Genomic DNA, 15,213 nt, shown 5'->3' on the forward strand with positions numbered 1-15,213 from the left:
CTCCCACTCCCCCTGCTTGTGTTTCCTCTCTCGCTGTGTCTCTGTCAAATAAATAAATAAAAGAATCTTTAAAAAAAAAACCAAAAACGTGATTGGGGCGCCTGGGTGGCTCAGTTGGTTAAGCGGCTGCCTTCGGCTCAGGTCATGATCCTGGAGTCCCGGAATCGAGTCCCACATCAGGCTCCTTGCTGAGCAGGGAGTCTGCTTCTCCCTCTGACCCTCCCCCCTCTCATGTGCTCTCTCTCATTCTCTCTCTCAAATAAATAAAATCTTTAAAAAAAAAAAAAAAACGAAAGGAAGATTGGTTTCACCAACAGCTTCTGTGAAAGAAGGGGGCTTTAAGATTATTTTCACTGGTGAGGGGTGAGTGCAGCACCACATTGTTACCTTCTGTTGGGTTTGAGGAACCCACTGGACCATATGACCTAAAGAAAATGCTTAGTAGGTCTATTAGTTTTCCAGGGATGTCATAACAGAATACTATAGACTGGGTGGCTTAAACAACAGAGATTTATTTTCTCACAGTTTTGGAAGATAGAAGTCCAAATCAAGGTGTTGACGGGTTTGGTTCCTTCTAAGGCATCTCTCCTTGGCTTGCAGATGGCTGTCTTCTAACTGTGTCCTCCATGGTCATTCCCCAATCTGTGTCAACTCTGTCCTCATCTTCTCTTTGTTTAAGGATATTTGTCACATAGGATTAGGGCCCACTAATATGACCTTACTTTGCTTTAATCACCTCTTGAAAGATTCTCTCTCCAAATAGTCATATTCTGAGGTACTGGGAATTAGCACTTCTACATTCATGAATTTTGAGGGACATAATTCAGTAACAGGAGACATGCATTGAGCTGATGTCACACTATTCACAGTGTCACAGAATGTAACTCAAATCACCTACAACGTACAGGGCGGAGGTTAAAAATCTCTTCTCAAATGTATGTTTTCAGGTATATTTAAAATCTCTCTACATCTCTGCCTTTTAAACATTAAGTATCATTAAGTATCACTCATAATTGTATATTGAAGAAAGTGATGAAAAAGAGAGCATGCATTTCCCATCTGTTTCCAAGTTGGTTTCTAATCACTGCCAGCATGAGAAAAATACACTGATTTAACAGTCTCTTCCGCCACAGCGTTTTCCACATGCCTCACAGATCACGTTTTCTGTTACATTTTGTTTCATGAAAAAGGATTCCACATTGAAAAAATGCTTAATAAACACAGACAGAGCTGCAAAAATTTTTAAACATATTTATTTTCTGCATAGTTTATGAAGAGTTTTATTAAATGCTTTCAACAAATATGCATCTCTGAGTGATAAAATACATAGCATTATCAAAAAATTATTTATTTATTTACTTTTTACAGAACTGTATTTTCTTCTGGGCAGTAATGATCTATGGAGATGTATGTCGATATCTATACCTATATCTATCTCTACCTACATATAGGTACATAGATATAGGTATCTATATAGAGATAGATAGAGACATACATAGATAGAAATGGATACTTAGCACAAGGTAAATGAAACTACACCTTGGGGCGCCTGGGTGGCTCAGTCGGTTAAGTGTCTGCCTTCGGCTCAGGTCATGATCCCAGGGTCCTGGGATCGAGCCCCGCATCGGGCTCCCTGCTCAGTGGGAAGCCTGCTTCTCCCTCTCCCGCTCCCCCTGCTTGTGTTCCCTCTCTCGCTGTGTCTCTCTCTGTCAAATAAATAAATAAAATCTTAAAAAAAAAAAAAAGAAACTACACCTATCTTTTTTCACGAATACCTAATCTTCTGCACAGCATAATTAATAAATAGGATAACAAATAGAACTTTAAAAATTATTGGTTGGATGGATGGACAAATGGCTAAATCAATGGAAACTATAGTGCTATTCCTTTTTGTTAATTTTCTTTAGGGATTCTCCTTTTGTAGGTCTGGAAAATTTTGGATATTCATAAAGTATATTTGACAATCCATATATTTTGCAAACATAGTATTACATTATACTAGGTTTTCTTCCCTACTGGATGGTGATTTATTGTGACATATACATCTACAAAGAGTAAAAATATAGTTTCATCTGACTTAATAGGTGAGGTGAAGTAATGCAGATCCATTTGGATTATTATTTTATCTGATAGACTGGTGTATTAATCTTTAATGGCAAAGATAGACATTAAAGGTTGTAGAAGGTTAGACAGTAATAAAAAAAATGCATATTTAAACAGATGAATTCCATTCAGGAACCTGCCAAGAACTGCTTTTACTCTTGCATAATATTAATAGAAGGCATGCCTACTATTGCAATCAATTCTAGTAGCCATTAAGAGAATTACTGTAAGGTAAAAATGAAGTCATAACCGCAAAGGTTGGTATACTCGGCAATCATCTGAAATAATAAAACCTGACTGGCTTTTCAAGAGCAACATATATAAATCTGAAACAAATGGAAGAATTTTTAAATTTATAAAACACTACATATTTCAGAAAATCCCCTACAATAAACACTATTTAAATGGTGTAGCCAATTTTCTTTCACATATACTAAAAGATATAAGCTAATATTGTATTAGAATGTAATTGCTGTTCATAGAAAAGCACAATAAAAGGTTAATAAATTTATACTGCTTGTGCTAGACTCAAAGGTAATCAGGAATTGTAGAAAGCGGTGTTATTTAAAAATAATGTTGATAAAAATGGTTAAATTATGCAATATTGTTAAGGTGTAGGTATATTTTTCTTAATTACTACTTTCCTTCTACTTAAATATTATATACATAAGCAATATAGAACAGTTAAATGCCTGTCACATTTTAATTTGAATCCACAAATTAGAAAATGTCCTTATATTAGTGTCTTAAAGTACTTTAGAGTCTCCAGTTTTTGTTGTGACCTCAGTAATAAATAACTTGTCTTTTGATTATCAGCAGTAATGCTACACATTTTATAGCTTCTTTTTTGCAGTTCACCATAAGTGAATAATTTTGTTTTAACAAGGTCATCTCCTTGGAGATTGTTTATTTCTTAGGCAATTTACCTACAATTAAGAGGAGTTTCCACCAGATGGGGGATGATGCTTCTATTTTGCATGCAAATGAGCTAAGTTATACAATGGTGAAACTGAAAGGCTATTTGCATGACTTCCATGAAAATATTTCTTATAAGATAAAATATTTTAAAAACCTTAAACATCATTACTCCCATACATATCAAATATGTGAATATATTATATCAGGTATGAAAAAAATTATTAAAATTTAAAAATATGATTGGATTATTAACATTTTTATTATGATTTATTTGTCTTAAAGTATACATTATTATGATTAAGTTTCAAACACTTGCAATGTTAACTCAAGGAAGTTTTAGTAGTATATCTATATCAGATTTAAAAATTAATGAGAATCCAGCCAAGGACCATGTGCCAGACCAAGCATCTATAGTTCATTGTTGTTTCAAGTAATAAGCAACCTATAGTGAGGTGACACCAATGGCTTGGAGAATGGAAAAGGAGTTACAAAACTCTCAAGGCTGTGATTATGCATAAAAACTAAAAGAAAATCATTGCAGATGGATTCTTGAGGTAAGATGGATCATGCTCTGTCATCTTCATCATTTGGGTTTATTGCATGTTCCAGGTAGAGTGACAGTAACAGAAGTCATGCCTGGAAAGCTCCATCATGCTGTCGTTATGCATGCTGTGTTGTTGTTTGCCCTTTACCCTTTCTTAAAGCAAAGTAAACATGTAACAGGTAAAACCTATTGGTATCATTATTTTGAATATCACTGTGAACCTAGGACTACTGATGCTAATGAGCAGAGTGAACACTGTACTTAACGATATATTTTGATTAAACTTGCCTTTCTGTTAGTTTCTTTTCCCAATACTACAGTTTGAGTAGGACACATTACATGAAAAAAAAAATTAAAATTAATGATCACCTATTTCAACCCTTTTATTCATCCAATAAGAAAGAAAAAAAAATCCTTCTTGCTATTTGCATTCCTTCCCTTTCTAACTCTTGGTCCCAGATAGCATTTGAGTTTTACAATATTTCCTCTGCTCTAAAATTTTCTTTCCATGGAAGTTAATAGAATTTTCTTTTTTTTTTTTAAGATTTTATTTATTTGAGAGAGAGAGATCATGAAGAGGCGGAAGGGCAGAGGGAGAAGCAGCCTCCCTGCTAAGCAGGGAGCCCAATGCCAGGCTTGATCCCAGAACCCCAAGATCATGACCTAAGCTGAAGGCAGATGCTTAACTGACTGAGCCACCCAGGTGCCCCGGGAAGTTGATAGAATTTTCTTATGATTTTCTATCTTAGTCTTGAGAAAATCACAATGCCATAGTAACTGCCGGTAACTCAGGACCATTGTTCCCCCCCCTTCTATGTTTTCTAGTGTGTTGCAGAGCAGTAAGACTTTGAACTACATTTCCGGAATCCCTACCAGCATGTTTCCATAGTAGATTCCACTCAGCCGAGACTCACGCTGTATTTTGAATTCAGAAGTGGAACAGTATCGGTATTTTTATTTCTCTAGCAGGAGCAAGCCAGCTTAAGAGCATTGTTACATGTGAAATTTTACAGCTGCCCCTCTGGATTTTCATTTCCTAAAAATCACTCATCTCTAGTTTATTTTGGTATCTATTGTCTCACTCCCTACTGGCTAGCAAAAACATGAAATCCGAGTATCTGCCTTCTTTGACTTTGCTTCTTCAACACTTTCAGTTGTATGGCAATATATTAAATTACCTTGAAATAGCTAGAGTGGTTCATGCATTTCTAACTGAGCCCTGTCTATAAAGTCCTCATTTACAGACAGGAGCAAAATGGGTTCCATTGGGACTAAAAGTATTTCTGTTTGATGACATGAAAATCTCATTATTTCTCAAATAGAACAAAGTCATTTTGCTCTCTCTTTAACATAAAAATCGGTACAATAGACTATTGATTTCAATGACCTTTTTAACAAATATCTGTTGTTAGTAAATAGATATAAATTTGCTTTGATACAGTTTGCGAGTTTAAAAAACTAGAGTGAAGAAAACGTGAGAATTGAAATGCATTTACATGAAGTATAAGACAGTTCATAGAAGAATTTTGTTACATATCCCTCATTTACGATGATCTTCAATAGTGAAAGATAAATGGATGAACATTAGCAGACTGCTGTGCCTGGGAAAAATGTGTACTTTTTTCTTTCTTCCATTCCTTGCCTACTCACCTGCCTGATCTCCCCCCTCTTTCCTCTTTCTTTCCTTCTTTTGATCCTTTCACTTCTCTCACTCCAGCTAATAATATAAGGTGTCATTATCAACAACTGATCAGAAAACGTGAAGATCTTTTGTTAAATAGATTATATACTGTAGTGTTACTTCTTTTTACTGCTTAAGCAATACGGTAAGCAAAAAGAGTTAGGGGTCCCCCAAAAAAGAAAGACAAGATACAGCTTTCATTGACACCTGAAAAGTCATTTTAGACCCCCAGCTACTTTCTGTGGTCTTTCCCCTACTTTCTCAAGCACACTTCTTGTGCAACTTCCTAGGAGGTGTGAGAACTACAAAGAAATGCAAAAACCTCGGTAGTTAAGGATTCTAAGGAAACAAAGGGAATGCAAAAGCTCACAGTCTCTACAGGGCCTGGAAATAGCTAACCCCATCAGAGACAAGAAATCAATGGTAAAACTCTCCCAGTGTTGTTTCAAACATAAGCAAGACCCTGCATTCCTTACCTGAGGTAGGGAGCCCAAGGCCCCATCCAGTTTATACTGGCTCTGGAAGCAAGCCCATGGCCCCCTCCCCTTGTGTCAGTTACCTCTGCTTCATTATAATGTTGAGTTAAAATCTCCACCCAAGGAGGAGCAGAAGCTTCATCAACATATGGTAGGATATATGTTTGGGACATTTTCTAAGTATACCTACCTGCTGCAACCTTATGTCCACTTTACATGTGACAACAAGACCCCTTCCTGAATATTCATCCTAACTCTAAATAAAAGGAACCCACTCATTCCCACTCAGGGAGTCGTGGCTTTGGAAATCATTCCCATGATCTCCTTATTTGTGGTAAATAAAGTTTCCTTTGTGTGACAACTGCACTTGGTGTAATCGTTACCTGTAACTCTCCAAGGAGCTAACTCACATTAGTTCCATTACAATAGTAATTAAATTAATCTTCTTTCTAGGTTCTTATTGCTAATCTTTAGTCATCTCCTCTGTTCCATGCTCATTATACTCTGGCTAATATGGGAACAAAAGATAATAAAGAATTTCACAGAGCATTTTAAGAGGTATTTATGTTTATTATAGTCACTATGGACCAATGTGAAGGGATTGAAAAGGAATATGCTTTGAGTCAGAGAGTTAGGGTTCAAATCCTGCATTACTTTAGGTTTTATTTTTATTTATTTTTATTTTTGGGGAGGGGGTGGGGGGGCAGAGGGAGAGAATCTCAAGCAGACTCCCTGCTGACTGTGGAGCTCCACCCTGGGCTTGATCTCATGACCCCGAGATCATGACCTGAGCCTACATCAAGAGTCTGACACTTAACCAACTGAACCACCCAGACACCCGTCCCTGACGTTTTAATGCTTAATCTTACAATAGAGCTAATAACATGATCTCACTATATTGATGTAGTGAACAGTTGATATTGTATGTGAGGAAGAGAAAAGCAGTCCCTGAGAGCCAGAGATAGCTGGGTGCTGATGCTGACGCCTTAGTGATATTTGGAGTCAGTCTGGCCTCATAGCTAAGCTGGGCTATTTCACAGAACAGAACACCACCAGACAAGGCCACTCTGTGACCATGAGGGAGCAAGATAAAAATTGAGACTACTCTGCAATCATATCTGAACACCGATAAAACAAACATGTGTCCATACTATAAAATTAGCCAAATAATCCCCTGCCCTGGCCTTTTCCTAATATGGGTAACTACTGCAATTTTATCAGTCATGACTTTAATTCATATGCGAGTATATAAAACATATATACATACATATATATATATATATATTTGAAAGTATGGAGAGGTTTCTCTTATTTAGCTTCTAATTCTGAAAATTTCATTGTCTTTTTAAACAAAATCTTTCATTTGATCAGAGTACCACGGAAATACCCTCTAATATATTTTTTCTAATTTATCTATTTATTTATTTATATATATATATTTTAAAGATTTTATTTATTTATTCATGAGAGACAGAGAGAGAGAGAGAGGCAGAGGGAGAAGCAGGCTCCCAAGGAGCAGGGAGCCCGATGTGGGACTCAATCCCAGGACCCTGAGATCATGACCTGAGCCGAAGGCAGACGCTTAACTATCTGAGCTATCCAGGCACCCTATTTGTCCTAATTTAAAAAATCCAATAGCATGGGGTGCCTGGGTGGCTCAGTCAGTTAAGCGTCTGCCTTTGGCTCAGGTCATGATCCCAGGGTCCTGGGATTGAGCCCTGTGTGGGGCTCACCTGCTCAGCCTTCTCCCTCTCTCTCTGCCTGCCTCTCTGCCTACTGTGCTCTCTCTCTCTCTCTCTGTCAAATAAATAAATAAAATCTTAAAAAAAATCCAAAGAAAAATTTTAATCAAATGCTTACCATGGCTTCTATAATTGCTTAAAGCTTCACACTATCTAATTTTTTAGAAGTATTTTCATACATGTGATTCTTGTTTGCTTCAGTTACTTGACTATTCTTGGTCCAATACAGTTCATATAAATTTTAAAAACAGTTTGTTAATTTCCACAAAAGCTCACCTAGGATTTTGACTAGGATATCATTTATTTCAAAGATCAATTTTTAAAATTTTAATTCCAGTATACTTAACATACAGTGTTATATTAGTTTTGGGTGTACAACATAGTAACTCAGCAATTCTATACATTACTCAGTGCTCATCATGATAAGTGTACCCTTAATCCACATCACCTATTTCACCCATCCCCCCACCCACCTCCCCTCTGATAACCATCAGTTTGTTCTCTATAATTGAGTCTGTTTTTCATTTGTCTCTTTTTTCTTTGTTTGTTTTGTTCCCAAAGATCAATTTTGATGCTTTCTATTCATAGACATAGTACATACCCCTAGTTATTTAAGTTTTCTTGCTTTCAATATTTTATGTTTTCTCTGTAGTGGTCTTGTGTGTGTGTGTGTGTGTGTATTTTAAGATTTATTTATTTAGGGGTTAGGGGCAGAGGGAGAGCATCTCAAGCAGACTCCCATCGAGTGCAGAGGGCAACACAAGGCTCAATCTCACGACCCCAAGATCATGACGTGAGCCAAAATCAAGAGTTGGAAGCCCAACAAAATGAGACACCTAGAACCTCTGGTCTTGTGTATTTTTAATAAAATTCATTTCTAAGTCTGATATTTCTTGATACTATTTAAGTGATAACACTTAAACTTTTATTTTCCCTTTATTTCTTATAAATAAAAATAAAATTAGCTTTATAATGAAATTACATAAGCAGTCTTTTTCAAATTCACTTATTTATTCTAAAAGTTTACTTCCAGATTCCTTTGGATTTTAATATATATTCACATTGTCTGTGAATAAAAGTAGTTTAATTTCTTGCATTCTTATTACTCCTTTTATTTAATTTTGTGGATTTACTGTACTTCTAGGACAGTTGGATAAAATACTGAATGTAAATCATCATACCAGGAATCCTTGTCATGGACCCTGTCTCAAAAACAATGTGTTCAAGATTTTACCATTAACCATATTTGCTATAGACATTTTTGTAGAAGAATTTATCTGATTAAGGAAGTTTTTTTACTTGATCACTAATTTCTGAAACTTTTTGTCAGGAATGGACATTAAAATTGATTAAATAATTTTAAACATATGATTTTTAATTTTTTTTTCTAAGTAATCATCCCTTTATTTAGTTTTGATAAGGACATCCAGCACAGAACACTGTTAGAAATTAACCATTAGGAACTACGTAAAAGAGATGTAAGGCAAGTACAATATAAAGACGAAATAGATAAACACAGGTTTTATTTTTCTACAGAATTTACTGCAGGTGGGGCGCCTGGGTGGCTCAGTCAGTTAGGCGACTGCCATCGGCTCAGGTCATGATCCTGGAGTCCCTGGATCGAGTCCCGCGTCCGGCTCCCTGCTCGGCAGGGAGTCTGCTTCTCCCTCTGACCCTCCCCCCTCTCATGTGCTCTCTCTCGTTCTCTCTCTCTCAAATAAATAAATAAAATCTTTAAAAAAAAAAGAATTTACTGCAGGTTATCATGTAATGAAGACAAAAGAAGATCCCTCTTAATGTGCCAAATTTGTTTAGTAATTTAAATAAAAACATAGGACTCCCATTGCACAGATAATTCTAAATCTATTTTGAAAATCAAATCATCAGGAAGTATCTATCAGGAGACTATGTAACTGCCTATCATATTATACCAAAAATAAGGCTGCTCTCTTCACAGAATAAATGGATAATGAAGGGGGGGAAATCAGAGGGGGAGACGAACCACGAGAGACCATGGACTCTGAGAAACAAACTGAGGGTTCTAGAGCGGAGGGGGGTAAGGGGACGGGTCAGCCCGGTGATGGACATTAAAGAGGGCATGCATTGAATGGAGCATTGGGTGTTACACACAAACAATGAACCATGGAACACCACATCAAAAACCAATGATGTAATGTCTGGTGATTAACACAGCATAACAAAATAAAATAAAAAAAAAAAGTGGCACTAAATGTACAATTAAAAAAAGAATATATGGATAATGAGTAATCAACCATCAACACAGTGGATGTTCTAATATTGGGGAAATAGTGGAAAACTATTTGTTAAAAAACAAATTTCTCTGGACATTGTTTATCTTGCCCTTGCAAGAGATTTGTAGATCCAGATGAGATTAGCTTAGAAAAGGGGTCTTATTTAGTCCAGAAAATCTTCAGAGTCCAATACTGTTCTGAGTTAATCAGATACTAAAGAACCTTTACAAGGAAAAGTAGGCTTGGAAATCACACAGACTTATTTTGAATTAGCTTGTTTTAGCCAAAGGTATGGAATTAATGATCAAGTACTGGGAGTTTCTGTAACACACCCAATGCCAAATGACTACTGACATTCTATTTCCTACTGTGATGACTCCTTGATTAGAGGTAGGTGGGAGGCATAAAGAATATTGTGAGCTATAAAATAAATTGTACTCCAATGCCCACATCTCTAAAGATAAATCTTGTTTTTTAATATAAGAAACTCACTGAATCAAACGAATGCTGATTAGAGCAAAGGTAGTGTAAGTAAAACTGGGACAGGAAACCTCTAATTGCATAGGAAATACATGAAAGAATTAATCATTCTAAGAGAAGAATCATTTTCCCACTAGCCCCACTGTTATGGATGATATTTTCGTGAGCCTGGGCCACCTTCTCCAGTGAATACCGAGAACCTGTTACAGGTCTCAACCAACCAATTTCCATTCCATCTTGAAGGGCGGCTGCAAATTGCCTAAATTCCTCCTTAGTTGATGAATAGAAAGCAACTCCAGTTATACTAGATTCCTTTGCCATGGTGTCCTGTGGGTTTATTTCAATAGGACCTCTGCTGCCAACAATTATTACTCGTCCTCCATATGACAGAAGATTCAAATCATTACTAAGATTTACATTAGCTAACATTTCAATGATCACATCAATTTCTTTTTCACCAACAGATTTCTTAATTTTATCAATATAATTAAGTTCTCTGTGACTGAACACTTCGTGGGCTCCATTTTGCCAAACAATGTTTTGTCCTTCCTCAGTACTGGCTGTGCCCAAAACCTTTAAGCCATAAGCTCTGGCAATTTGGCATGCTGCTAGTCCAACTCCTCTGCTAGCCCCATGAACCAGCACACTTTCTCCTGCTTTCACACGGGCACTGTGGAGCAGAGCTCGATAAGCAGTAAAATATGGAATACCGATGGCAGCTCCTTGCTGAAAGTCCAGTTTTTCTGGCAGTGTGTAAACACTGTCATCTGCTGCGAGAGCATACTCGGCGGAGCCCCCAGAGATGGTGCTGGTAGTGAAAACTCTGTCACCTTTCTTGAAAGTGGATACATTATCTCCAATGGCTTCTATTATGCCAACCACATCTGAACCAGGAGTATAGGGTAAGAGTGGTTTTCTGCTGTAAGTACCAGAACGAATATATGTTTCCACTGGGTTTACACCACACGCGTGGACTTTGATCACAACCTGATGGTCTTTTGGAATTGGTACTGCAATATCCGACTGGAGTTTCAGCACTTCTGGGCCACCAAATTCAAAAACTCGAATCGCTCTCATCAACTTCTGTCCAGTCGCCATGGTGATCCGGTTCTAGAGTGGGGAAGCAAAACCTGCGAAGGCTCACCCAGATTCCTTTTTTTTTTTTTTTTTTTTTTTTAGTGTTATAAACAAAACTGATTTTCTAATGTTAAAGCTCCTTTTATTTCCTGGAATTCATTCAACTTTGTTCTGATATACTATACTTTCTAAAACATACATATTAGACTAATTTTATTATTTATTAGGCATTTTCCAATTACTGTTATGAATGAGACGAGCTCATTAATTTCCTTGTCATACTTTTTTATCAAGCTAATGCTGGACACATAAAATAAACTGGGGACTGCTATTTTTTTTTTTTTTTGCCTTATCCAAAAGTGTAAATAAAGTTAGTATTATTTTTATTTTTCCTTAAATATCTGGGCCTAAATCTTCTTTTGATTAGATTGTTTAAATTTTCTATTTTTTTTATCAATTTAAGTAAGAGTTTATTGTTGCTTCAGTATTTGTCCACTTTAATTTATTTAATGATATTCAAATGTATTAATTGAAAGATGTTCCCTTTATTATGTTTTTAATTTCTGTTGGCTATGTTATAATGCCTCCTCTTTTATTCATGATATTCTTTATTCACTCTTTCATTTTCAGGTTTTCATTTGTTTTAATATTAGCAAATACCCAACTCCTGTGATCTCAATTTTTAATTTTCATTTTTATTAATTTATGCTCATGTCTTTATTATTTCTTCCTTCTTCTCTGGGTTTAATGTGCTCTTTTCTTTTAATTTCTTGAGATAGATGGTTTGATCATTGATAATTCTCATTTTCTTCTTTTTTGATATAAGTACCTCAAGCTAAAGATTTCTAAGAATTGACTTCACTTCATCCCATAAACTATGATATTTATTATTTTTATTACCTTCTAGTTTCATAATGTTTTTACTTCCATTGTGATTTACTGCTATATAATGTATATTTAATTTTATCAATATAAATTGATTTATAATGTATATTATATAGCAGTAAAAGCATTTTTTTAAAATGTTTAAACATGTAGGGGATTGTAATATAATCTTAGGTATTGATTTCTACTTTACTTGTACCATGATTAGAGAGCATGGGATGATTCAGGTAGGAGACTGGTGGAGTTATTGTATAAAATGCTACCAAGGGGTCAATAAGGTAAGAGATCTGTGATTATTAAAGTTAGTAATATGGAGTGTAATGTTGAGCTTAACACAGCTATCCCAAGGCAATGATTGGAAAGAATTGCTATTATTTGCAACATTCTAACCTTATTAAAAGTCATATAATTATTCATATTTTGGCCAAAAATATATTTTATATATCATGTCAAATTTAAGCTTTAAAAACATATCAGTTCAAAGATTCTCTTCATTTTTCTGATCACTGCTTGGAGAAAACAAAAATTTAGAAAAATGTTTTAATTTTATCATTTTGATTGAGATTTCCCAGATTGGGTAATAAGAGTATCTAGCACTTATTTTATTCAAATTGCACAAAGATAATAAGCTATAGTCAACTTTCTGAATTAAAGATCTGTTTGGGGGTGCATGGGTGGCTCAATAAGTTAAGCATCTGACTCTTGATTTTGGCTCAGGTCATGATATTGGGGTTGTGAGATCAAGCCCCATGTCAGGCTCTAGGTTCAGCATAGATTCTCTCCCTTGGTCCCTCCCCCTCTCCGCTAGCACATGCATGCACGCTATCTGTCTAGAAAAATTAAAAAAAAAAAAAAAAAAAAAGGTCTGTTTTGTTTATTTTATTTGCCATTTAAAAAATATTCAATTGGAACATTTAAAAAGATCTAGAAATGACCATTTCATAATATTAATTAATTAAAGTTTCCAATCAATGTCCCCATAGTAATCATTTTTCTATGCAACATCCATAATTTAACAAATTCACTGAAAATTGAACTCTTTTTTTTCCAAGTTTTTATTTAAATTCCAATTAGTTAACATACAGTGTAATATTAGTTTCAGGTGTAGAATTTAGTGATTCATCACTTACATACAACACCCAGTGCTCATCACAACAAGTGCCCTTCTTAATACCCATCACCTATTTAACCCATCTCCCACTGACCTCCCCTCCAGTAACCCTCAGTTTGTTTTCTATAGTTAAGAGTCTGTTTCTATGGTTTGCTCCTCCCTTTTTTCTTCCCCTATGTTCATCTGAACTCCTATTCTTTTTTTTTTAATTTTACTTTATTATGTTATGTTAATCACCATACATTATATCATTAGTTTTTGATGCAATGTTCCCTGATTCATTGTTTGTGTATAACACCCAGTGCTGCATTCAATACGTGCCCTCTTTAATACCCATCACCAGGCTAACCTATCCCTCCACCCCCTCCCCTCTAGAACCCTTAGTTTGTTTCTCAGAGTCCATAGTCTCTCATGGTTCGTCTCCACCTCTGATTTCTCCCCCTTCAGCACATAGAATTAATGAACTCTTATTCTTAAGTAGCTCAGTGTCTCACCCAAATCATCATAATGCACAAAATTAAACAAGTAGTTTCTTCCATGATGAATATGATTTTCTATGACCCAGTGCATGACATGTAACACTTAATATTAATATCAATATTATCAATATCAATGTCCTACTTTTCACTAGGTATTTAATATTCTAATAAATCTATTTAAATAAAATTTAATTTTAAGTTAATCAGCCTTATAGGAAAAGTAAAGTTAATATTTATATTTCACTCAGAGAAAAGTAAAATGAATTGGTACGTGTGGTATTCACTCAAGAAAAGTTATGGCAATGATTAGAGATTTCACTTGATAGAAATCGTCACATTTAGAAAATTCAACATAAACATTTTCACTTTCAATGCAGGAAGAGATTACAACTGAATGAACTTGAAAGACTTCGGTGATATGTTCTATTCCTAGAAATAGTGTTTCTATTTACTTTGTATTTCTCTTTGTATTAGTTTAACTAATATATTCAAAGTAATATGTCAAAAGTATGATATTAAAATGATTTTTTTTTTTATTTTGAGGTACGCTCCCATCAGATCATAATTCTTCACTGGAATGAATTCAATTTTTTATTTAAAAATATTAAAGTGTTTCTATTTTAAAAGTTCCCACTTGCAAATACATATAGAGTAACACTATTATATTTTCTTTTTTTTAAAGATATCATTTATTTATTCGACAGAGAGAGACACAGCCAGAGAGAGAACACAAGCAGGGGGAGTGGGAGAGGGAGAAGCGGGCTTCCTGCCGAGCAGGGAGCCTGATGCGGGGCTCAATCCCAGGACCCTGGGATCATGACCTGAGCCGAAGGCAGACACTTAACGACTGAGCCACCCAGGAGCCCTATTATATTTTCTTTAATTTATTGATCATATGCTTTTTTTTTAAAGGCACAACTGGTTGGGGGCTACAGGGAGAGGTGGTATACTTTAAAATTAATAAATATAAGCATTTTGAGTTCTTTCTTTAATAAAACATAACGAATTTTCTATTCCAATGATTTCATTTCATTAGATAATTAATAATACTTATCAAATCAAGGAAATACAGCTGTTTATTCTCATGACGTCAAATTAATGTTCCATATACACATTCTGTCCATGATTAATGTATCATAAATCTTCAAATGATTTAAATTATATTTTTATAAAGTAAATTTAATCTCAGTGTCTTATCACAACTGGGAAGACCACTAACAGTCCACAGGACAAAGACAACATGGCTGTATGGACAGAATACACAATATATACTCAGGGAAGATTTAGAAGGTGTCTGAAATATATTCTTACATAAAATATCAGTCACACTCTGAGAATCTAATCTGACGTAATCTGAAGATGGAAGTGAAACAGCCAGTAAATGAATGATTCAACAAAAAGGTAGGCACTGAAGAATGTGTATGAAACGACATCAATGCTCTGCTTACTTCAAATTGAACAGTAA

General features: G+C 35.3%; 2 protein-coding genes across 3 annotated transcripts in view; both read right to left on the reverse strand.

The window, feature by feature from the left end:
- The window catches only part of SPOCK3 (SPARC (osteonectin), cwcv and kazal like domains proteoglycan 3), a 321,182-nt gene that overhangs the window by 67,765 nt on the left and 238,204 nt on the right, over positions 1 to 15,213 (reverse strand). The gene's annotated exons all lie outside the window — the stretch shown is intronic.
- Positions 9,733 to 11,333, reverse strand: LOC123848109 (quinone oxidoreductase-like). Of its 2 annotated transcripts, XM_064585248.1 has the most exons (2): positions 11,184 to 11,333; positions 9,733 to 11,030 (listed from the first exon to the last, which is right to left on the reverse strand). In XM_064585248.1, the coding sequence occupies exons 1-2, from the start codon at positions 11,292 to 11,294 to the stop codon at positions 10,302 to 10,304; spliced, it is 840 nt and encodes a 279-aa protein (XP_064441318.1). In that variant the 5' UTR covers positions 11,295 to 11,333; the 3' UTR covers positions 9,733 to 10,301. The 2 variants fall into 2 exon arrangements, with proteins under 2 accessions (XP_064441318.1, XP_045736133.1); XM_045880177.3 differs by having other exon boundaries at positions 9,733 to 11,333.

The sequence above is a fragment of the Mirounga angustirostris genome, unplaced genomic scaffold (genome assembly GCF_029215605.1).
Source record: "Mirounga angustirostris isolate CCGP_5_RB_7025 unplaced genomic scaffold, mMirAng1.0.hap1 SCAF_2, whole genome shotgun sequence".
NCBI classification, from domain to species: Eukaryota; Metazoa; Chordata; class Mammalia; order Carnivora; family Phocidae; genus Mirounga; species Mirounga angustirostris.

Coding starts and splice junctions, on each gene's coding strand:
- LOC123848109 (XM_045880177.3), bottom strand. CDS start 11,294: ATGGCGACTGGACAGAAGTTGATGAGAGCGATTCGAGTTTTTGAATTT.